General features: G+C 35.6%; 1 protein-coding gene across 1 annotated transcript in view; it reads right to left on the reverse strand.

The window, feature by feature from the left end:
- PIAS1 (protein inhibitor of activated STAT 1) overlaps positions 1–26,461 on the reverse strand; it is a 123,657-nt gene that overhangs the window by 33,599 nt on the left and 63,597 nt on the right. The window contains exons 3-7 of the mRNA XM_082737000.1: positions 12,393–12,477; positions 12,094–12,141; positions 8,442–8,532; positions 7,667–7,801; positions 1,635–1,740 (exon numbers count right to left, since the gene is read on the reverse strand). Of these exons, the coding sequence (XP_082593126.1) occupies positions 1,635–1,740; positions 7,667–7,801; positions 8,442–8,532; positions 12,094–12,141; positions 12,393–12,477 (465 nt within the window). The remainder of the gene's footprint in view (positions 1–1,634; positions 1,741–7,666; positions 7,802–8,441; positions 8,533–12,093; positions 12,142–12,392; positions 12,478–26,461) is intronic.

A 26,461-nucleotide genomic window follows, 5' to 3' on the forward strand; every position in this document is an offset into this window, starting at 1 on the left:
CACTTCCAACACTGTATCAGAGATGAAAAAAACAGCCTTTGAACTATGAAGTTTCTGCTGCTGAATAGTGACTAACAGTGGTTCCTTCCAGAAAATAAAATACTAGGCTCACCTTCCTACTCTCCCTCCAGATGGTGCTACAACTACAAATGAAGAAGAGTGAACAGCTTGAGGAAAAATGGTTTGCCTTACTACTACTATTATTATTATTAAATATAACATTCTCATCTGTCCTATTTCTTGGTATTACTTTTTCTACACAAGCTCACATAATTCCATAACTCTTTGATTAGATGAGATTCTATAGCTATATGGCAAATATAAAGATTCTCCAGTGAATGACCAGGGACGGACTGCAGCAAGTGTGGAAAAAAAATTCCTTCTCTTGCATTCTCCTTCAAAGCAGATGTCTGTCCCTTTTCTTCTTTGTCCCTACCCACTGGTGCTTCTTCTCCCCTAGACCCCAAACCAGTGCTGTCATTCTAGGTCTCCAGTCTTCTGAGGAATGTCTACACATTGGCCATTAGCCAAAAGTGTACTCCTCTTGACTCAGGATTATTTGCATTTTAAAAAGGGTTCTTTTAATGCAGAAAAGTCCTTCAATGACCTATTGAGGGTGTACTGCTAGTCAGAGGTGGTGGGGTCTTTTACTCTGGCACAGAAACAGGTTAGCATAATAAGATAAAAGCTATGCCACAGAAGAAAGTGAGAGGAAAGCTGGCCTTACTACTTTAGTTCTTTTCATCAGAGTGTGCCTAACTACAAATTTGAGAGTTGGTTTCATTAATCAACTCACATCAAGAATCCTTAAAGAGGAGCTATCTAATCCTTGCCTGTAAAAGTTTGGTTTCCCTGTGTCCGGCCCCATCCATGAATCCATCCATAAAGAATCTATCTCTCACAAAGAAGAGAACAACAGAAGAACTTAGTTCTCCTCCTGAGAAAGGCTGCTAACCTCTGGCCTTCATCCCCAAGAACTGAGGCCAGAATGGTTAATCTGCAGACCTTTCTGCATTTCAAATTCTATGTAACTCTATGAACCATCTAGTTATTCATAACTATGAGCCCAGACTTTGGAGGAACTTTAGAAGTCACGTAGTAACAACCTCTTGTTACATATGAGGAACCTGAAACTCAGAAGACAGTGACTTGTCCAAGGCTTACATAATTGATGAACAGAAACTGCTTGGTTATTATTTTTACCATCCCACTATCTTCCTATTTATTAATGCAGGGATACAGTCATCACATACTCATGTACATTCTTCCTGGATAAACCTTAAATATAACGTAATTCTCATGAAATACATGCCAAGGTTTCCTTCCTGTCTCCTAGAATTCCATAAACATTTATTTTGTGATGTTTTCATAAAATATTCTTCCATATTCATTTCTTGGCTTACCGAAGTTACCTTTAAGGTCAGTAAAATAGAGACTATAAAATATAGGTCATAACAAAGATATTAAAACCACCTCTAAGCTTTGATTTACTTTATTCAGAAAACAAGTTTTCAGTGTTTTGTATCCCCTATGACAAGGTCCAGTGAAAAAAATTTCTTTCATTGAAAATATACTACTCTAACCTTTACCAAAATAGTTCAGCTGCATAAATGAAATAAGTTTATTATACGTACTTAAAGCTCTAGAATGATCCGGATTCCTTATTCCCTTTGCTCGTAACCTCTGAAGAAGTACTGTTGAGGACAACTGTTTTACAAGATACACTGCCATGGAATAGTTCTGGAAAAAAAAAAAAAGATGCAGAAAAACAACATATATAAGTAAATAGTACATCTATTTTAATCCCACAATGACAGGGAAAGAAAACTAATACTTGTTAAAACACCTACTGTGTGTGGCCAGGCATTATCAGGTGTTTTCACGAACAAGAATTTAGTCCTAACCAAAAAGCTGCTGAGGTGGTCATAAACCTACTTTTATGGACACGGAAAGGGAAGTGTAGGGAAGTGTAGAGAAGTAAAAGAATTTTGCAACTTTCAAGAAATAAAGTCAGGTCTGTCATGCTTCTATATTACCTGACTACCTATGCTTGAAGCTAATCAATTTGAAGCACCTATATAAAAAAACACTGTTAAAACTAAAATATAAACCAAGGCCAGTAAGATGTCAAAAAATCACCATAAACCATATTTAGTAGGTAACAGATCTAAAATAGTAGCTATTTAAAAATTACAAATTAGATTGGCTTCCTAATCCATACCATTGAATCTCTCTTTTTACTTCTAACTAGTTTCAAAAAGACCCTACATGGGCCATTATCACAAACAAAACAGGGAATATTAAAGATTCTCAAAGAGAAGCTGCTGGTTTGGCAAATGAAGAGATGAATATCTATTACCAACAGAGGATTGGTAGAGGAGATGATAGCAGGAGAAGGGAACAAAGAAAACATTGATAAAGCCAAAGTGGAGTGATGGGTACATGACTGGATAAGAGGAAGAAAAGAGGGCTGAGGCTTATTAAGGGTAGGAGAGAGATCTCAGTAAGAAGCGCCACTTTCTATTTGGTGTTGGGATCAAGAGGAAGATCAAGAGATTTGGAAAGAACTTAAAGGAAAAAATACTTACTGCCACCTTTTAGATTACAGCTACATATAATTTCTGAAGCACTCTTAAGATATACAATCTACTTAATTTAAACCTCGCAGAAGGCCTAGAGGAGACAGGATAAGTATTTTTCTAAGTAGTGGTTCATGAAAAGGAATAACAAAAAGATACATCATGTGCTCATGATCAATTGTGCATCTGCTTGGTGACAGAGCTGGCAAAAAACCCAGGAGGAAAGAACAGGGCTGTCAGAACAGTGGACTTCATGACCAAGGCTAGCAAAGTTCTCAACAGTTCTTGCTACAACACACCCTGTTGGCTTTGACCCTCCTAACCAAATTCCAGACTTTTCAAAAATACATTCTCCTCTTTTAACAACAAGAGAAAATATTCTACAGTATCCTCTGCAAGGCCAAATTTTCATTTAGAGTTCAGAAATCTATCCATGTTCATATGTTACATATTTTCTGGAGAAAAAAATGAAGTGTCAGAAAAGCTAATTTACAAGGAACTGTAAAATTGCCTAAATTTTAGAGCATACAAGCCACCAATCTAAAATAAAACTAAAAGGCTTCCTTTGGGGGAAAAATTTATTCACCTTTATTATTTATTTGATTAATGTTTCAAATATGACAGAAACTGGAGAAATGCTAATTAACACTGTGAAATTATGTACTGACAGCTTGAATCTTCAATACTAGAAACTCCCCTCAGGCTTTTTATAATTTTTTAAGGAGAGATCAAGTAGAAACCACAACTACAAGTTCAGTGAAAAGATATGTTCACTCTAGTTGAAACATGTAACCAAATTAAAAAAAGAAGTAGCAGCAGCAAAAAGAATGTCTGTCAGGTATTAACAAATACCACTTTACTGACAATATGGAATTCAATTTTATATCACCTGAAAGAGATTCAGCAGCAAAAAAACACCAATCTTCACAGTGGCATGCTATCTCTTCTAAGTAGATAATATGTTTCTCCTAACCCTTCAAAGTACTACTTAATTCCAACTACTCATAAATATGACATTACACTGATGTTTTTGTCAAATACCTTCTCAAAAGTCTTCAAAACTGTCTATCAAGTTCACAGGACATCTTCTCCATAGTAAGATATAATCTCTCAGAAGTGTCCTTTACACCAGTATCTAAATAACTCTTCTATAAACAATGAAAGTTTAATAGATGCTAAATGCAATGATTACCCTGAGGTAGGATAATAAGTTACAATATAGTTCACTTATTTCCTTCAAGCACTATACTGGCTCTTCTTTTAAAACACACACATACACACACACACACACACACACATTATTTTTATATAATTTATTATTTTTATTATTATTTTAGATCTCAGTTTTAAAAAGACATAATCGACATATAACATTGTGTATGTTTATGGAGTATAACATATTCATTTGACAGACTTATATACTGTAACATGATTACCACCTTAGCTTTAGCTAACACACTAACTCTTCTATTTCCTTTGCAGATATATTTTTAACATTTCTCAGTGGAACTAAAAATGCAAGTTAATCCCCCAAACAATAAGAAATCCTCCACAAACTAACAGAGTATCCTTACAAGTTGAATTAAAAGTAGTGACAAAAACAATCTAATAAATTATCTCCTGGGTTTTGGTAAAGAACAATTTTCTTTCAATGCTTTACTTCAAAAAGAAGGTCTCCAACTTGTAGACTGGGGTCTATACAAATATCTAACCTAGTAGATCACCTTCAAATCACTGAACATACTGTCTTCCTTCTGAGATTTGAGAGGCTTTCCTCTCTCCTTTAATGCTGTATGTCAGCAACACATTTCCATCCTCTGCCACAGTTTGAGACTTCTTCCATAGTTCACTGTAAACATCCTGGTAGGCTATATGTTTCACACACAGTAAAAAAAAAAAAACAATACAAAACTAAAAACATTTTTCAATACCGTCTTCAATAAGGGAGACAAAAAGGCAAACCCCAAGATACACTAGAAGTAAAACATGTAAAAAGATTTCAAAAACCTAATCATAACATATTAATTAGGCAAAGGAAAAAATATAATCTTGATAGATGTCAAAAAGGATTCTGATAAAATTCAAAATCCATGTCTCACAAAGATATCCAGTAAAAGAGCAATAGAGGCATATACTGTTGATGTAATTAAATTCTGTCAAAAAAAAATTACATCAATACTTGTACTAGTGGTATTCTCATTTTCATAAGAAACAAGTTGGGCATGTCCACTAACACTCCCATTATTTAACATTGTTCTGAAGGTTCTAGCCAGCACAACAGGTTCTAGCCAGCACAACAGAACAAAAACAAATTATGACGTAAGTACTAAGATTATCATTATTTGTATAATGATTCATCTTTTCAAAATATAATAGAAAAAAGATTACTTAAAACAGCAATTATAACAATAATCAATACAGGAATTAATAAAAATCATGGCAGATTTATAAGGAAAAAAACTATTAAATGACAGAGGAACATAAAAGGGGCTCTGAATAAGTGGAGAAACATATAGCTCCTGGAATGGAAATATTAAATACTGTAAATAAATTAATCCTCCTTAATTTAATATACTAATTTAAAACAATTTTGTTCCAATTCCCAGAAAGATCTGGGGAGCAATGCAGGGAAATGCAGCTCCCTCTCTGTAATTACTCTTCTGCTCTCCTCACGGCCTCCCTCACCCTCAGCTCACATTTTTTCTGAGTGTCTCTCAGGCATCTCAAACTCAAAGTCAAACTGAACTCATGATTTTCTCCACCTAGTTTTCCAACACGCCTTCCTCCAAAACAAAGACAAAAAACACGCCCACACTCAATCCTTTTTTAGTGTTTCTTCTATCTCAATAATATTATCATTTACCTTCTCATTCCAGCCAGAAACCCAAGAATCATCCTTGACATCTCTGGGTTCTCTCGGCCCCTAGTTGTGATTTCTCACTCAGTCCTACTGACCCACGACTTCTCTCCAGCCCCACTGCCACTGCTCTAGGCTAATACTCACTCTCTTCCACTAATACTTTAGCAAAAGCTTGTTCCTAAGAGGTGACCATGCTGCATGATTTTGGCCTCCATTCAAACTGCTTACCACTCTGAAGAAGGATGTTTTGTAAAAAGAAATATACTACTGTAAAATTCTCACTTAAAAAGAGATTATCTTTCGGGTGCCTGGGGGGCTCAGTCAGTTAAGCACCTGCCTCCAGCTCCAGTTATGATCCCAGGGTCCTGGGATCCAGCCCCACATCGGGCTCCCTGATCCTCGGAAGTCTGCTTCTCCCTCTCCCTCTGTCTCCCCGCTGGGTTGGGCACACACGTGTGGGCACATATGTGTGCTCTCTCCCTAGTATGAGCTTTCTCAAATAAATGAATAATCTTTAAAAAAGAGAGAGAGACTATCCTTAACATTAGCAGCAGCACCTCACAGGGCCCACATGGCTTGGACCTTTCTTACTCTGCGGCTTCATTCTGTACACGGCTCTTCTCCACTTTCTGCTCTAAGTCCTGTGGCTCCCTCTCAGTTTCCTGTAAAGAACCAGGCTCACCCCTGCCACTGGGCTTTTGTGCAGGTTGTGTCCTCTGAACCTTCCACTGAAACTGCTTCCTTCTATCCTCCTCTTAACTCTTGGCTCAGTCACTACTTCCTCAGGGAAGCCCTACCTGACCTCTCCCTAATTCAAAGTAGCTTTTAAAATATTCTAAATCACCGCCCTTCCAGTAAGTATGTTCACCTTTTTGTGTGTGACCACCTGGCCCCAGATCTCAGGCTCTGAAAGAATAAGGACTTGCTTTTCTTCCTATGGTACTGTCAGTATTCGGTACAGTGCATGGCATACAGTAAGCATTCAATGAAATTCAAATGAATTAATGAACAGACATGAGCTCACATGATAAAACTGAAATAATCAATAACACTCTAAAATTGTCCCAGAAAAAGAATGCAAGATTTAAAAACAATATAAAAAAATTCAGAAATGCACACAGGATAAATAAAAATCAAATATATAGTAATGGGAGCTTCTCAATCAGCATTTATTTAGTTAATGGTATCAGACCAATTGGCTACTGAAAAACCGAAAGTAAATTTTCATTTCATACCACACAGAACTTGCGATGGATTATTTAAAGGCAAAATAAGAAAACCTCAAAAGTCTAAAAGAAAATATAAACAAATATTTATGTAAGCTTGGGAAGGGCAGACAGACTTAAGGTTGACTGGGACTGAGAAGGAAAGACTACCAAAAAAAAAACAGTTAAAACTGGCTCTATAAAAATTTAAGTCCTCTAAATACTGAATAACTACATAAATAAAAGTAAAAGGCAAACAACTGGAAACAAATATTTGCAATCTGTGAAAGAGGTTAAATCATAATATAAAAAGAATTCATAAATAAGAATATAAAAAACAGCAATAAAGAAATAAATTATGGATATACTTCTAAAACGTAAATCACAATAGACAAAATATGCTCACAATCTCAGTAATAAAAGAAGCACTAATCAAAGCAACATGGTGCTTTACTTACCTACCAAACTTGGTAAAGATTTTAAAGAAGATGAAAGTATTGAGAGGGTATGGATCAACGGGCACACAAACACTGAAAGTCAGAGAATAAATGTGTACATTTCTTTAAATTATGCATGCCCTTTGACTCAGGAATTTCACTTCTGGGAATTTAAGGAAATTATAATGTATGTATGCAAAGCTATAGCTATTAGGATGGTCTTTGAAATAGCAATGAATCAATCAATCAATAAATCAGTGAATTGCTCAACAACAGGGAACAGACTAAACTATGGCATATTCATACCGGAATATGACCCAGCCGTTAGAAATCATGCAGATGAACACGTAATACCATAAAAAGATGTTCATGATAAACTGCTGAGTGAAAGGATCAGGTTATAAAACAATGAATACCACATGATCCCATTTTAAAAAATGGGAACATGTTGAAAATTTATTGTGAGACAGAAATAAATCCTTTTGCAACTTGTTTTACAATATCATTTACATAGAAGCTCAGGTAGCCATGGAGATTAACCCTTCCTTATGATACTAACATCTAGGAGAAATAAAATTTACTTACTCTTCCAATTTCTGCAGTCCAAGAAACAACAATGGTGTTTGGTACTGTTGTGGACAATCGGACAAGTGAGGTGATATTGATTGGTCGGCTGGGTCGCTTTGGTTCCACACCATTTTTTGTAGGTGGAAGATAACCCTAAGGATGAAATATCATTTATTTCCACTTATTATTTCCATAATCATTTCAACTTCCATTACTAAAACAAACAAAAAACCCCCACAAACTATATACTAGAATATGAATATTTTCATTAAAAATTAGAGAAGCCAACATTTACAGGATTATTTCTCTGAACACCCCTACAGTCTCATTATAGTAAGCCTGCAAATAATACTGGCAAATAAAAGTTACAAATCTCTTCAACTTAAGAATCAGGATGAATTCATAAAGAGCTTCTTGGGCAAGTATATAAGGAACATTTTAAAGGTGACCAATAACAGTCTGCACTCTGATTCTCTAAGACACAGCATTCTTCCCCTATTCTACCACAGGCTTCCGGATTCACATGAGTACCTCTGAGGTTTTTCTTATCTCTCAAAATCCAGTATAAAACTAGAACTACCACACTCAGCTCCAAGTCTTAGACTTTGTCTCCATAGCAAACGTTATAGCTGTTAATTATACATAGCTGTTACAAGTGTTTTACACAGTTCCCTGAATATACGTTCAAAATGAAGATGTTTTCTTAATGAAAAACTATGATTGACAACAGCTGTCATTACTTATTTGATAACTATGTTGGCAATGCATTTAAAACACAGCTTTTAGAACTTACCGGAAGGCTGCAAGGTTTTGTATTCACTTTCACACAAAGATTGGGTGGGAAGTGATCTTCTTGTGGACAACTGGTTTCTGATAAACAAAACCTAAACAATAAAGAACAAGTTTAACTTCCTTTATTAAGGATGAACTCAATATTTTTATTCAATAGCTAATCTAGAAGGTTGCTAATCAATTAATCAATCAATCAATAAAAGGTTGCTAATCTTAACAACAACAAAAACTACTAGAGCTAGATATTCCACATGATGAATAAGCATATTTAAACAAATTGAAATAAATAATTCTATCAACAGAAAGTTTCAATAATCATGACTATCAACCTACAGTTGTCTTCGTAATATTGCCAATCATTTGCTTAAGCAGGTTTTAGGGAAGAAAAAAAAAGGCTCTGCGGTGGAATAAATTTAAGACATTCTGATTCAAAAAATTCAATTACCTTAATTCAATTACATCCCAGAGCTAGGGTAACATGCACTGTAACTTTCTAAGAGGGAGATGTAATACACAGTAGCTCCCAAACTTATCTGCTTATAAAAGTCATTTTTTGGTTCTTAGCAGAATATACTGAAATGCTGTTAAGTCCATCCCCCAAACCAAATTCTATCCACTAAGCCAAGGTACTCCATTATTCCCTGAGAACTGAAGGTCTGGAAAAATAACATTATTTGTATTATATCCACATACATTTAAAACACTATTTTAGAAACTCATGAAACTATTTGTTTCTAAATTAAATGTATAATCTTTCAGGAAGACTATGGATGGCTACATAATTTGTAAATTCTCACTCTGCTCATGCTTACATAGATAAAGAAATAAATCATTAATGTGCTATTTAAGACATATTAATAACCTCCTCATTCCCGGTATACAGCTAAGGCTCAACCCACTTTTTTAAGATCTTATTTATTTATGAAAGAGGGAGAAAGAGAGAGATAAAAGAAGCAGGGGGAATGCCAGGCAGAGGGAGAAGCAGGCTCTCCTGCTGAGCAAGTAGACCCATGAGGAACCTGTTCCAGGACCCCGAGATCATGACCTGAGCTGAAGGCAGATGCTTAACCAACCTAAGCCATCCAGGTATCCTGGCTCATTCTACCTTTATAGAATATTCACAGCATCTTTATGTAAAGAAGAACCCTATTAGAATTCTGTGAAATATTCATTACACACAAACATCTTCTCTCAGCATCTATGGTGTAGGGTCTTGACCTGCCAGCTACAGAATCTGGGTATGAAAGGATCCACAAATTGGACAATTTTCTGTGTACATATATACATTCATCTGTATGGGGAAACAATCTGTAGCTTCCATCAGATTCTCAAAGGGTAAGAGACCCATAAAAGAGTTAAGAATTACTGATCTATAAAGGTTTTCTTGAAATATACACAGTAAATAGATGAAAATATAAAGATGTCAAAGCTCCCAGGATCATCTCTAACCCCAGCAAAATCTACCACAGGACAATCCTTTATACTGCAACAGTACAAGGATGCCACAGAGTTCTTTAATAAATTAGTCCAATGCAATGATAAATTTAAAACATGGACTCTGGCTGCCTGAAGCTACAGAAAAAGAATTATTTATAAGACAAGTTGACTCCTATTCATTTAAGTAAAAGGTGAAAATCTAAGCCACTTTAACAAACCAAAGGGAAAAGAGGAAGAATAACAGAAAGTTGCTGTAAAGGAGTTCATGGTGGTGGGAAAAGAAAACAGGTACATAAATGAGAACAGACTTGGAACCCAATAGAGAAAACACTGACCCTAATCCTGACCAAATTATTGTCATGCTTTAGATACAATTTATAATTAGGATAATAAGTATACATTCACAACCATCTAACAATTACAAAATATAACATAATGGCTCTTTTTTCATCAAGTTCTGGAAATGAATTTGAATTGAAAATGGCTAAACCATTTTTAACCACCAATATTCAGAAGTCTCAGAACCTCTGAAACAGAGAGCTGATCTACAGCTTAAAAACATTCCTTTCGAATCTGAACCATACCTGTTGCTGCGTTACAGAATGCATGTATATTAATATAAAATTTTGAGGACAAGAACTAGATCTTTTGTTCTAGACTATGGTTTTCAAACTCTATTTTAGTCTTGGAACTCTTCCTTCAAGTGAAAACTAACCCAGAAGTCAAAGATGCAAAATAGATCAAAGCAGTACTACTCTGGTTGGGGGGAGTGGGTAGGGAATGAGGGTGGGTAGGGAATGGGAAGACCTGGCAAGACCCCTAAGGGTAGCTCCAAGCAACAGTTTGAAAAACAATGTCTCCAAACGATAATGTCACATATCAGTATGAACAAAATAAAACTGAGGATGCAGAAGTAAGCAAAATTACAAAAATATATTATTATGAAGGCATCATACTTTTTAATCCTTTAATTTATTCAGTCATTATCATGTTCTGCCCCTGACAGAGGATAATATACCTTTTATACAGGAACATTTTTGTCAGTGCCCTCTAAAATCAAGACTTCAGGGGCGCCTGGATGGCTCAGCTGGTTAAGAGTTTGCCTTCAGCTCAAGTCATGATCTCAGGGTCCTAGAATGGAGCCCTGCATCAGGCTCCCTGCTCAGCGGGAGTCTGCTTCTCCCACGCCTTCTGTTTCTCCCACCTGCTCATGCTCTCTCTGTCTCTCTCAAATAAATAAATAAATCTTTAAAAATAAATAAATAAATAAATAGAAATTTCGAAGAATAGTAAGATCAAGACTTCAACCACTCTACTGCTTTCTCACTGTTTTCATCATTCTATTTTTAAGATCAGAGTTTTTCACATCATTCCCTGAAGCAATGAGCAGGTGCTTTACTCCCTTTTCTGACCTCCTAATGTATTATAATTTGTACATACAACTTCAGATCCAATTACGGAGACTGTGGCTATCTGTTTGACTTATCCTTCCTACTTTAGCTTATGGAGGAAAACAATGGTCTTATAACTTCCTCTTCTATCCCTACTGCAACAAGACTACTGCGGAGCAGGGATATAGTCCAAGAGTAAAAAGAGTAGCATAAAATGGTTTATATAAGACAGAGAGACACATTAACAAAAAAGAGTTCTCAGATATCCTTAGAAAAAATGAGCTAAGTAAAGAAACTGAGTAAGGGGAAACGGTGAATCCATGCTGGAAAATTTTCCCATTCGTCTTTGCAAAACTATCAAGAGATGCCTCATAAAATCTAGAAGAGTGTTTTTAAATTAATGATTTAAAATATAGGACAAAGCAAATTAGACTGTTTTTGGTTTTGTTAGTCTATAAGACACTGTACACTTAACATAAGTACTAATTCCTCATTTGAGTAGTTTGTCATCAATACGAATAAGGCCTTTCTTTGCACTTTCATAAACAGAGTAGTTCTAAAGAGTTCACAACATCATATCTTTTAAAGATATCTCTAGCTGGAGCTTCCCAACCAACTAATGGCAACCAAAATGGAGGTTAGATATATGGTACATGACTTGCTACATTAAAATCTAAACTGGATAAAAATATGAGAAGGTCTTCCCTCACCCAAACATCTAAAGCTAGTACTTTCAATATACTTATTGAAAATTACATAATTTTTAAGATCTTTAAGGAATATTAACTTTTAAACACTGGATATATACTGTAAGCAATACCATACCTTAACTGGACCTGCACTGTGAAGTCACATTTGGTCCCAGAAATATCCCTAGAAAAGACAGGGTAAGAACCATAATTATTTTTAAAATATGTACTTGAAAGCTAATTCAAAGATACTGTTACTCCAAAAGTTCTTCACATTATCAGAGATATAACTGTTCTTCAGATTAACACTGTAACAGCATTTTCAATACTAATTATTTGCATGACTCACCCAATACACTGTTTTTAAAAATCACTTATTATAGATATTATTGGTTTCAAAGGCCAAACTGCAAGATACACTTGAAGAAAACTTACATGGAACTACTGATCTGCTGCACTTGTTGTGGTGTCAATGCAAATGCAAAACAGGTTTCTCGAAAGCGCTGACTGTTGTCTGATGCTAAAGAAGAAAAGAATTATACTTTTAATTAGCTTCAAATTCATCAATAGAGAACACAGCAGCCAGAAAAAAAAAGAAAAACAAGCCCAATTATTCACATGACTTTAATTAACTGGAATGTATTCTAGAGTTAGATAACAAGGCAATTAAAGCACTGAAAAGTAAGAAATGTGCCAGTTGTAATGTAACAGAAATAGGCACCAAAATGGCTAATTCCAAAAGCCATCAGGATTTAAATTCAGAAAATACTTAATCAAAGAAATACTAATTGAAAATTATCTAATCATATAAATGTGTGCATATAGAAGAGCACACGTGCATAAAAACATGCTTGTATTAATTTTATCTAAAATAGAAAAATATAAACCCATTTAAAGACACGTGATTTCTGAGCTAAGTAACAAATATACACATCTGGAGATCTGCACAGGTGAGGTAACATTTGGTCTTTAAGGCAAAATATGAATTTTACCTGCCTAACTGTATCATGCAAGTGTTATACAGTAAATACCATAGCTAGTTTCTCCTAAACTTAGATGATCTGACTTCAGAATTTGCCTGTGGTCACTACCTCAAAGAAGGTAAGAGCTACAAAAAGAGGGGAAGGAAGGGAATGAAGAGAAGAAAGGAGCGAGGGGAAGGGGAACAGGGAGAGAGAACAAGAGAGCAGGCAAAAAGGGCAGGTCTGTGTATGAGCAGGGATTCCTGTAGCATGCTGCTGTGAGCAAAAATAATTCTATTGGCTTATACCAGTTACATACATACTTTAAAAATCAGCGTTAATGTCTCCTCAGTGCTTAGCACAAAGAAGCAATGAATGATTGCTGAATGAATTAAAGAATATGACAATTTAAAAATACCAAACTATTTAAACTATACTTTTCAGGGTAATTTTCTAGAACAAAAGGATAACTAAAAGTTACTATCAAGGAAATCCTGGCCTGTGGGCTACTTAAAGCCATGCAGAAAAAAGTAGCTGAATTTGGCCATCTCTTGTTTAAACGGGATTTGAACTGACTTGTAAGCAACACTTCCCCTACAATTACCACCAAATTGCAGTATGTCATACTAAAAAATCTACAAAATGTATCAGGATGAGAAAAAAATGGAAAAGATCACTGCTGATCTACAATTTCATCTCAATATAGAAGCATCTTTTAAAGGCCAGATTTGCATTTCTGCTTTCTGTGAACTGGGAAGGCTTTTTCTTAAAGAATCTATCCCCAAGAAAGAGTTACTAACCAGAAAGTTATCTTAATTGTGAGGTACCAACCTGGCAAATGGCTGATAACCAAGGACTAGAAGAATGCAGAAAAGCAGCTTCCTCATTCAAACAATGCAAGTAACTCCTTTCCTTCTTAAAGGATATCTCTCTATGAAGGTTTTAATCCAGTAGGCTTGGTCTAATTTGGATTTCTGGCTCCACTCTAATGCAGTGCTAAAATAATTTCCCAAGTATAAAAATTCATATTTCTCTTTAGGCAAAACTTCAGATTCATTTTAGAATGTGTGAGTACAGTAAGTTTTAGACACACACATGCAGATTTAGATAAAAAAGACATGACTAAAATAAAGAGACAGTTGCTTGTGCCACACACAGAAATGAGGTTTATTACTTCGTAATAACCCCTACTTACAAACTCTTTTAGACTTTAATGCTCATGAAGTTATTACAATTTATCTGGAAAGGCACCTTTCATCTATGTGGTTTTCAGGCTTAATTTGAATGAATGAATGAATGCCAGTGACAAACTTAGAGTTTTGTCTCAGTAAGAGACTATCTTAAAAACTTTTCTAAGGGCAATTAAGCTATTATTATCCCCTTCAGAAAAACTCAGGCCAAAAAGAATCACAGAATCCTCATACTAAAAAAGGAGTCCAGCGTATCATCCACAACAGTGACTTCTAATGTTAGGGGTATGCATCTCAGAAGGCATACCAGATAATGCACTGGGATACAAGAAAAAGGACCTACCTACCTGTAAATTTAAGTTTCAAAAGTTAAGATTGTACATGAAATCTCTGATCTAGTTTATAAAAATATCTAAAATTTTATGTAAAATCTTAACTTTTTAACCTTTTTTTCTTTATAACGTATAGAATATTAGTATAATAGCTTAATAGATATCTCTCCCTCTCTCTCTCTCCCTCTCTCTCTCTCTCTCTCTCTCTCACACACACACACACACACACACACACACAAACTTGCACTAACTTATTTTACTGAGAAGTGCATTTGATCACGTAAGTTTGCAGACCACCAATCTAGAGTTCAACCTTCCCTTCAACCTTTCCTCAAACTTTGTCTGAACCCACTAAGAGGTGGGAGGAAAGTGGCCATTACCTTGTCAGGTAGAAGATGGCTGATATTAACAGTTAAATTGTAAGAAAGCATGCAACCCTACAGAGAGTAGCAAAATTTAGTGGAAAGAGATGAGGTCATGTAACCTAGATTCCAAAATGGCTTTGCCATTTACTTGCCATATGACCATAGGTACTTATCCACTCTGTGACTGTTTCCTCCTCCAATATTTATTTACACATAAGCACACACACACACACAACTTCATAGTTATTCTGAAGAATATAAACGAGGTAAGATATTTAAAACAACCAACAATTTCCTTTTCTATCTGCTTTCCTCCTTATGCCCTTATACTGAGTCAAAATACATAATGCAGTAATTTCTACCCATCAGTGTCATACACCACATCCAGGGACAGCCATTCTTCAAGTATTTTAGACAGCATTAATGAGCCCTTCTTTCTCAACCCTTCTCACTGTATTTCAGGGGACAGTGCAGAATTACTCACCATCCTAACTCTCAGGCATACTTCAGGCTGTCACAACCTGAAAGCAACAGCAAGAACTGGACACACTCTGTCATAGTATATATGCTTATTCTAAATAAGATTATTCCAGTGCCACTGACATTAGCCTTGGCCAGTGAAATATGAATGGAAGTATACCACTTCTAGGCAGGCCTTCATGAGTTCTCCTTTCGTTTCACCACCTTTAGTTCCAGTCCACCCTGATTCTAGAGTGGAAAGAACATAAAGCAGAGCCACAACCAATCTGTACCTAATAAATAACATAAGCCAGACGTGAACCTTGTTTGCCACTGAGATTTATGGTTGTTTATAAACTGATATATTATTCCAGATGTGATGGGACTAAAAGAATATTTTTACCAACAACTATACTACTGTTAATCTACTACTACTACTGTTAACCTATACAACTATGAAAAAAAGGTATCTGCTCCTTTTTCAGACTTAGAAACTTAGAAATTGATATTCAAAGTTATTAAGTAGCTGCCAAGGCCTCAGACTAGGTTAAGTAGAAGCAGAATTGGAACTCATATCTAAACATCTCCAAAGCCCATATTCTTCTCATAATACAGGTTCATTAGCTCCCCTAATCTGGGTGGTATACTTCTCTTCATGCAGTTTAGCATTATACTGGATCACAGAAAACAGGAAAAGAATGACCCATTATCTCTTTATCATAACTATTTACCATTTAACAGTATTTCCTTTTAGTCATTTTTATATCAAATTGTATGGACAATTTGAAAGTTCACTTTTAAAAACATCATCCTTATTACATTTTTCAATTATAATCTCTATTACCATATTTTAATTATGGAATTGTATTCTGTCTATGGGATATAATGAAAATCTTAATTACTCCCCTGATTAGCTATTTAGGTTGTTTCTAATTTTACATTATTTGAAACAACTCTGTGAACATCTTTGGGCTCATGTTTGTTTTTTGAAAGGGGGTACTTATTACTTTCTTTGGATCAATTCCCAGATGTGGCATTTCTGGGTCAAAAAGTATGAAGACTTATATGAATCTTGACACACTGCAGAAGTGATTTTCAAATGATTATAACATTATATATAATACCACCAGTAATTTATGGATCTACTAATTGCACCCTACTCTGGCCTGCATGGGAGTTGTGCTAATTTAATGGGTGGATCACGGTTAACTCCTTAGTAGTTTAATTTGCGTTAAAGAGTTTTTCCCTGTTTATTTTTGTTTGGTTTCCTATTTAGTTAATTGTCCAATCTTGTCCTGCACCCATTTTTATATTTGCATAGGGATTTCACATATAAGAACATTAACCTATGGAAATTTGCTGCAAATATTTCCCCCAGTCTACTATTTTTTTTTCATTTGGCTACATTTTTGGACAAGTTAAACTTTAATGTAATCTCATCTGTCAACCATGTCCTTTACAAATTCTTTTTTTTTTTTTAAGATTTTATTTATTTATTTGACAGACAGAGATCACAAGTAGGCAGGGAAGCAGGCAGAGAGAGAGGAGGAAGCAGGCTCCCTGCTGAGCAGAGAGCCCGATGCCGATGCCGGGCTTGATCCCAGGACCCTGGGATCATGACCTGAGCCGAAGGCAGAGGTTTTAACCCACTGAGCCACCCAGCGCCCCTCCTTTACAAATTCTAATTGTTCCCTTCTTAGGTTCAATCAATATATAATTCAGGTTTTTGACTTGTTGTTTCTATGTAATTATTAATCCATCTGGAACTTATTTTAGTATGTGATATTTTAACAAATCTAAATTGCTGTTACTCCAAATTGCTTACCATTATACTAGTACCATATGTTAAATAATCCTTCCCTTCCCTATGGATGTGTGTTTCCTTTCTCATATATTAAATCCTTATATCCAACATATTCCATTTCTGGGCTATCTTCCCATTGGTCTTTCTTATCCTGGTGCTGGCACTCTAGTTCTTAACTGTTACAGATTCATTATGCTTTAATATCTTATAATTGGGTTTCTCTCCACCCATTCTTTTTTAAGAACTTTAACATCAACTTAAAATATTTATTCACCTATATGAACTTCTGAATAGTTTTGCTATGATTTTTTAAAACCTAGTGGTATTTTGAGTAGAATTATAATAAACCTTCAGATTATTTTGACAGCTGATCTCTTTATATCTTTAATCTTGCCATACTGGAGTAGTACCCTCTGTCCATTTACTCATATCCCCCCCCCTTTTTTTTTTTAAAGTTTTTATTATTTGACAGAGAGAGACACAGCAAGAGAGGGAACACAAGCATGGGGAGTGGCAGAGGGAGAAGCAGGATTCCCACTGAGCAGGCAGCCTGATGCAGGGCTCCATCGCAGGACCCTGGGATCATGACCAGAACCAAAGGCAGATGCTTAACAAGTGAGCCACCCAGGAGCCTCCATTTATTCATATCTTTAAGGTTTTGTCATTTTCATCACATAGTTACACAGTTCCCATTAAGATTATTCTGTTTTAAAGGTTTTATTTATTTATTTGACAGAGAGATCACAAGTAGGCAGACAGGCAGGCAGAGAAAGAGCGGGGGAAGCTGAGCAGAGAGCCAGATGCAGGACCTGATCCCAGGACCCTGAGATCATGACCTGAGCTGAAGGTAGAGGCTTTAACCCACTGAGCCATCCAGGCACCCCCCCATTAAGATTATTCTTATGCCAAATACCAATAAATAAGGAGAATGCTCATATAATAAAACATTCTGCCACCAAAGAGAGAGAGAGAGAGAGAGAAATCAGTAACACCAAAGGTGGTTTCATTATAAAGATCAATAAAACTGATATGCCTCTAGCCAAATTAAAAAGAAAGAGAGGACACAAATGACCAATATCAGGAGTAAAAGGCAACATCACTACTGATCCTACATGTATTAAAAACATACAAAGAACTATTACACTTTTATACCAAAAATTCTGACAACTCAGAAAAACCGGACAAATTTCTTGAAAAACAGAAACAAACAGAGTGCACTCAAGAAGAAACAGATAACATGAATAGTCCTATAACTAGTAAAGAAACTAAATTTGTGGTTAAATATTTTTCCTCAAAGAAAAGTCTAGGCCCATATATGTCTTCTCAGGGAAATCTACCAAATATTGAAGAAAAAAGAAAAAAACAGTTCTACACAAATTGCTTCAAAAAACTGAATAACTCTATCAAACATTTAAAAAAGAAGTATTGCAAGTTCTAAACAAAGTCTCCCTCCAAAAAATTAAAAAGAAGAGAATATATCTCAACTCATTCTATGAGGTCAGTATTACTCCAGTACAAGACAAAGATATTATAAAAAAATTATTGACCATTACTTCATATAAGCATTAACACAAAAATTCTTAGTATAACTTTAGCAAATCAAATCTAACCATATATTTAAAAGTATAGTACATTATAACAAAGTAAGATTTCTCCCAGGAATGCAGGAACCAATATCCAACATTCAAGTCACCAGATTAACTTAAAAAAAAAAAAAAAAAAGCCATGATGTCATTTTAGTAGATGTAGAAAATGCCTCTGACAAAAATTCAAGATCCATTCTGGATCAAAAAACAAACTCTTGGCAAAGCTGGCAGAGATATAAACTTCCTCAATGCAAGAAAGAATTCTTTTTTTTTTTTTTTTTTTTTTTAAATATTTTATTTATTTATTTGACAGAGAGAAATCACAAGTAGATGGAGAGGCAGGCAGAGAGAGAGAGAGGGAAGCAGGCTCTCCGCTGAGGAGAGAGCCCGATGCGGGACTCGATCCCAGGACTCTGAGATCATGACCTGAGCCGAAGGCAGCGGCCCAACCCACTGAGCCACCCAGGCGCCCCGCAAGAAAGAATTCTTATGGGAAACTTATAGCCAACATTATACTTAAAAGTGAAAGACTAAATACTATTCCCAAAAAATCAGAAACAAGGTAATGATAGCCACTCTCATCATTTCTATTCAACAATGTACCAGAGATTCTTCCCCAGGTAACAAGGCAAGAAAAAGGAAACCATCAAGACTGGAAAATAAGTGAAACTGACCATCACAGACAGTATGATGACTTATGTAGAAAATCTATAAAAAGCTATTTAGAATAAGTGAATAAGTGAATTCAGTGGGTAAAGATGATATACAAAAATTTGTTGTATTGTATATACTAGGAGCAAACAAGTAGGAATTGACATTTTAAAAACACATTTACAATAGCATCCCCTCAGAATGAAATACTTAGGAACAAATATCACAGGAGGTATAAGACCTTTAAAAATACCAAACACTACTTAGAGAAATTAAGAACTCAAATAAATGAAGAGATATACAGTGTTCATGGATCAAAAGGTATCAGTTGTTTCCAAACCGATCAGTAGATTCAATGTAATCCAATTAAAATCCTAGCTAGGTGTTTTGAAAAGGAGGGGACAGTAATTGACAAGGTGCTTCTAAAACTCACTTGGAAATGCAAAGGACCTGGAAACACCAAACCACTTCAAAAAAGAAGACAAAACTGAAGGGCTAACACTAGCTGATTTTAAGATATTACAAAAGTACAGTAATTAAGACAGTATGATAATGGTGTCAAGAGAGTATAAAAATAACCTATGCAGCAGAACAGTCTTAAAATATACCCACGTATACATGAGAACTAATTTCTAACAAAGGTACAAAGGCAATTTAGTTGAAAATTAATACTCTTTTCGATGAATGATGCTGGAACAACTGGATGTCCATGTATGTGGAAGGAAAAATAAGAGCTTCAAATCACATAGTACACCATATGCAAACATTAATTTGAAATAGGTCATAAATAACATCACAGAGGAAGCTCCAAGATTGGTCCTTCCTCTAAAATAGCCACTGAGCTGGGGCAAAGTCTATCAGAATTAGTGATTTCAGAACTCTGAAAAGCCCATGGGAGTTTGTTTGACAGACAAGACTGCTAAAATTTGTTTAAAAAGCTATGTCAGTGATCCAGCAACTATCCACACCATTTCTGAGCCCCACTGTGGCTGTGGGAAATGTGGGCTGTGTTCCTAGAGAGGCTGGTAGGGCTAATATGGACAGTTAAGAACCAGATCTTCCAAAAATTTGGGGTTGTACATTTTGTGTGGTCTGGCAGTTCCCTAAGGGAACAGAGCAGCAAGTTGCCCTTTGTTTCAAGACCTGCTCTAGCTTCGGAAGCTTCCCTGCCAGCATCTGGCAGAAGATTTAAAGAGATATACAAACTTTGGGGTTTTTACATCCAGACATCTGGAAAAATCTCTGTCAGATCAAAGGCTGACTGAAGACACAATGGAACAGACAATTCACAAACCATACACAACAAGGAATACAGACTTTGCACGGGGTGGGGGGAACAGTATAGAAAAATCACTATACAAAATAGACAGCTGCATCCCTCGACAAGTAACAAAAGCAATCACTAAAGAGAGTGAGAATGTAATTTCCAGAGTTAGCGTACTAAGATACTCAAAACAACCAGTTCTCCACAAAAATTTGCAAGGAAAGACACAGAGTAATTAAATACAACTGAGAGCCCAGAAACAAACACTCACATCGATGGTCACCTGATTTTTGACAAGCATGCTAAGAATATTAAATGGGGAAAGAAAAAGAAGAGTCTCTTCCACAGATGGTAGGAAAATTGGTTATCCACAGGCAAAAGAATGCTGTTAGAGCTCTACCTTACAACATCATAGATAAAAATTAACTCCAAGTGGATCCAAGACTAAATTTAAGAGCTAAAAAGTAAACATTTTAGAAGGAAACAATATTCATGACCTTGGATTTTGCAATGGTTTCTTTAAATAGGATGTTAAAAGTACAGGCAAAAAAAAAAAGGTAAATTAAACTTCATTAAAATTAAAAATGTACATCAAAGGACATAAAAAGAGTGAAAGACAACACAAAGAATAGCAAAAAATATTAGCAAACATAGACTGCCAGCATCAGACCCTAGACGGATAGGGTTTAATATCTCAAATATATGAAGAATTCCTACAACTCGACAAAAAGAAAACCCAATTTTTAAAATGGGCAAAGAATTTGAACAGCTACCTTTCTGAAGAATATATACAAAAGGCCAATAGGCACATGAAATGATGCTCAACATCTTTAGCCTGGGAAATGCAAATTAAAACCACAATAAGATATACACCTTGTACAACATCTAAATTTTTTTTTAAAGATTTTATTTATTTATTTGACAGAGGGAGAGAGAGATCACAAGTAGGCAAGAGAGGTAGGCAGAGAGAGAGGGGGAAGCAGGCTCCCTAATGAGCAGAGAGCCTGATTGATGCAGGGTTCAATCCCAGGACTCCGGGATCGTGACCTGAGCCAAAGGCAGAGGCTTTAATCCACTGAGCCACCGAGGCGCCCCTAATGTCTAAAATTTTAAAAACGACAACACCAAGTATTGACAGACAAAGAGTAACTGGGAAGCTTATACACTGCTGGTGGGAACACTTTCAAAAATAGCTTGGCAGCTGCATAAAAAGTTGAACCTACATCTATCATAGTACCCATTTATTTCATTCCTTAGCATTTTACCCAAGAAAAATATAAGCATATAAACACACAAAGGTTTGGGTCTCAATTTTCATAGCAGGTCTGTTTTCAACAATCCAAAACTGGAAACAACCCAAATGTCTATAACAGATGAATGACTAGTGTTACATCTATATAATCAAATACTGCCCAGCAATAAAATGGAATAAACTACTGATACAACACAGGTAAGTCTTACTTCTAATTCTTAGTAAAAGAAGAATATAAACCATGATTCCATTATATAAAATTTTAGGAAGTGCAAATTAATCTATAGATGTAACATTCATAATGTGACAGAAAGCACATTCAATCTAGGGGCTGGGTGAAAACAGAAGGGGTAACAAGGAGGGATTACTAATGGGATGGGGAAACTTTGTGAAGGATATGTTCATTATTTTGATAATGGTGATTCCATAGGAAAAATGTATTAAACTGTACATTTTAAATATGTGCAGCTTATGATATGCCAAGGATATTTCAATAAAGCTGTTTTTAAAAAACAGTGACTAAAGCAAAAGGCAGAAGAAAGGCAGAGGAGGAGGGGGATGAACAGGAAAACCTGAGGAACCACCAACATTAAAGGCTCAAACCAAGGAAAAAATAGCCAATGGCACCTGGGTGGTTCAGTCGGTTAAACACATCTGCCTTCAGTTGAGTCATGGTCCCAGGGTCCTAGGATGGAGCCCCACATCAGGTACCCTACTCTGTAAGGAGTCTGCTTCTCCCTCTGCCTTTTCCCCCAGCTTGTGCTCTCTCTCTCAAATATATAAATAAAATCTTAAAAAGAAAAGGAGAAATGGCCAGAAATTCAGAAAGAAAAGCAGGGGGAAATGGTGTCCTTGATAAAAAGGGAAGAGAATTTCAAGGCAAATGTGGACAGTGTTAAATGCTCTGAGGTCAGGTAAGATGAGAGTTGAGAACTAGATTTAACAACCAGCAAGTCATAGGTGATCTCCACTGGATGTGTTTCAGTGGAATGGGAGGAGCAAAAGCCAGAGTGCAATGGGTTCAGGTGTGAATGGTTTAAGTTACTGATTGTAACAATTAAATATGATATCTTCAATTATTTTCATATCTGCAACAGGAAATTATATTAATGTATCAGGGTTTTGCATTACTTACTATACTGTTTTGAATCAATGGAACCAATCTTGAAGGTCTCCAAAATTCTAAAATGTACAGTAATTTGAAACTTCTGAAATTCTGCTAAGACCAGAGTTTGACTGCTGGCTGTTTGGGAGATGAAAGGCTAGTGTCTTTCAGGTAGTACCTCCGCCTCTCAACATGACCTGAATTGCTGTATACACTTGTAGTCACTGAATGTAAAACAGAAGTCACTCAGATTTTCACTTACTATATGCTCCAATTTAGAGAAAAGATGAAATGTTCTAGTGGTATTCACAATTAAGGATACTTACAAAGGTTATGGGGGAATATCTCTTATGAATATTAAGGGCTTACTGTACTCATAGATTTTTAACAACCTTACCCTGGTAAGTTATAACTACTAACATTTCATCTGTAAGAAAGAAAAGCACTGCCCACAATAACCAGGAAAAACTGTAAATTCAAAAAACACAAAATGTGCATAGAGAAAGTTAAGTTTTTAAAATTTCACCTTTTTTTTTTTTTTTAACATACTGTCCCACAGAGAGATGAACTAGACTAAAAAGAGAAAGAGGAATCATGTTGCAATTTACGTAACTCAAAACACTGGAAGGTAAATCCTAGATACATAAAATAAACAAGGTTATTGAGATTCTGATGATAGAAACACTGAGCTAAACTAAGTGGCTGTACTTTTAACTGCTCTAAAAATATTCACTATTCCACCTCACCAGCAGAAAGAAAAGCTAAAAATAGTCATCTTTCTGTTACAGAATATTTCTTGCTGTCTCGGGGAAAGTGAAACTCAAGTTCCTATCTACAAATGTTAGCTTTAAAATTTTTAATGAGATCTCTAGTTTTTTAAACAAACAAACAAAAACCTAGACAACTATATAATTTTTTTAAAACAGAGCTGGAATGACATATTTTCAGCCAGTGAGCTGCTAACTACCATTAAGACAGAAGGTTGCAGAAAACTTATTTCCTCCAATAAAGGCAGATACACCAAATCATCAAAAAACTAGGAGTGCTTTGACAAACTACGTTATCTTTAAAATGGGAGGTTTCTTTAAGTAAACAATAGTTAATTACATGTGAATTTTTCAACTCACACGAACGAAAATTACCAGTACTAAGAAACAGGAACAATTGTAACATGCAATACTGTTAAGACTTCAGCTCCTTAAAACCCTCTGATTTCATTTTATCATACCCTAACTGCAAGTTCCTAATAAACTCATTTTCAGTATGCTTGCCTGTGCCTTTCATTATCTTTCTCCTCTGGAGTTTAACTCCTATTTGTCTTTTTTTTTTTTAATAGTTTTTTTTGATAGTTTTGATAGTTTGCTGAGTTAGTAGCCGGTTTCCTTACAGACTTAATCAAATCAGCCTATAAACTCCTGGGCAACTTTAAAGCTAAAAGTATGGTAAATATTTTGTCTGGCCTATCTATTCTCTCACGGCTGGCAGGCGATCAGGCTATTTTAAATCCAGTGGGATAAGAAACAGGACGGGGTCAAATCAAGCCAGCCAGATATGAACCAAGTCTAATGATCAATGGGAAATAGACTATAATTAAGAAGTTAGTTCTCTTCTGCAAAAACTTCTTTTCATTTTCTGACTGATGGAATGATTGATTGATTTTGGTTATTGGTAATACAATACAACCATTCCAAGTTAGGAAAAATAATCCAAACGTCTACAGCAGCTAAATACTATCATATATACTCTTCCAGGCATTTTCCTATATATACATATGTGTGTGTGTGTGTGTGTATCCTTGAGTGTAAGATCAATGAATACACTTTTTACTTAAAAATGTGCAATAAAGGGGCGCCTGGGTGGCTCAGTGGGTTAAACCACTGCCTTCGGCTCGGGTCATGATCTCAGGGTCTTGGGATCAAGTCCCGCATCGGGCTCTCTGCTCAGCGGGGAGCCTGCTTCCCTCTCTCTCTGTCTCTGCCTGCCTCTCCATCTACTTGTGATTTCTCTCTGTCAAATAAATAAATAAAATCTTTTAAAAATAAATAAATAAATAAATAAATGTGCAATAAAATCTTTCCACATCAATAACCATATCTTTGTCATCATTTTAAGTAGCTACATGATGATATTCTATTATGGAGATATGCCGTAATACAACTAATCTCTTATTGCTGGACATTTATATCATTTTTAATTTTTTCATTCCACAATCAATCCCTCTCTGGGTGTGTGTGCATGTATGTGTGTATATCTGTATGATCTTTACTTCCTTAGGACATCCTCTTAGAAAAGGAATGGGTAGGTCAAAAGATAGACACATTCTTAAAGCTTTTGTAGAAGGCGCCAAATTGCTTCAAGAAAAGTTTAGTAAGTGGTATACGAGAGTTCTAGATTTCCTTGGCAACATTGGGCTAAAACATCTTATTGTCTTAAAAACATCTTATTGCCTTAAATTTGCCTTTCATTGGCTACTAAGTTGACTGACTACTTTTCATACCCTTACTAGCTTTCTTTGTGTTGTGAATCACACTACTCTGCTGTGTGAGTCATCTTTTCATTTTTTCTCTTGATGCTTCAAAACTGAGAAATGACCACTGCTTTTAGTGACATTACAGTCATTGATGACCTAGATAAGAGCAGTTTCTTCGGCATGGGGTAGGTGCAAACCTACTTGGAAACAGTTCGTGAAAGAAAGGGAGAAAAGAAATAGGAGACAGTAAATTGAGACTCCCCTGGCAAGGGGTTCTGTGATGAAGGAAAAAAAAATGGGGGTATAGCTAGAAGGAAATTAGGAGAAAAGCCGTTTAAGATGGGAAAGTTAGCCTGAAGTTGTATATTAATAGAAATATCTAGTAAAGAGGCAAAGAGTTGATGATGCATAAAGTGTTAAGGATTAGCCTGAGCCCAGAGACTTCATCCAGGGTCCCAGACAAAAAAAAAAAAAAAATTGATAACATATGGGCAGAGAAGCAGGTAGGTGGGTATAAGGTACTTATGATGGTAGGAACTTATACTTCTGGTAGGTCCCATCTCCTCAGTGAAAGAGAAGTAAAAAGGAAATGTATCAGCAAAGAGAGTGGAAGAACACTTGTTTGTGAAAGAACAAGAATGAAATGATCATCTAGCAGAGTGGAAAAGTAGGGACTAGGGTAACACTATATGATGGCTGAGTAGGACATCCACATACAAATGATTTTCAACAGCCTTTCACATATAAAGATGCATACTATGGCCAGATACTGAATAGTTTCCCTTGGTTTACTTATAGTGCCACTTAACGTAAAAATGTTTTAGGGTTTGTTTTTGTTTCGTTTTTGGTTTTTTTTTGAGACTTCACCATGAAATAATGTTTTCTTTCCTTAGGGAAAATTCTTTCCTTACACCAATATTATTTAAGTATTATTTATATAATTTAATGCATTTATTTAAATGCAACCTATATTTCCCTCTGATGATGTTTTACTTTCATTTCTAAATCTTCAAGCCATTCTGACATTATTCTGGTAAGTTGTAAGGTAGGAATCTTACTTTTTA

This window comes from Mustela nivalis (genome assembly GCF_964662115.1).
Source record: "Mustela nivalis genome assembly, chromosome: 6".
Classification (NCBI taxonomy): domain Eukaryota; kingdom Metazoa; phylum Chordata; class Mammalia; order Carnivora; family Mustelidae; genus Mustela; species Mustela nivalis.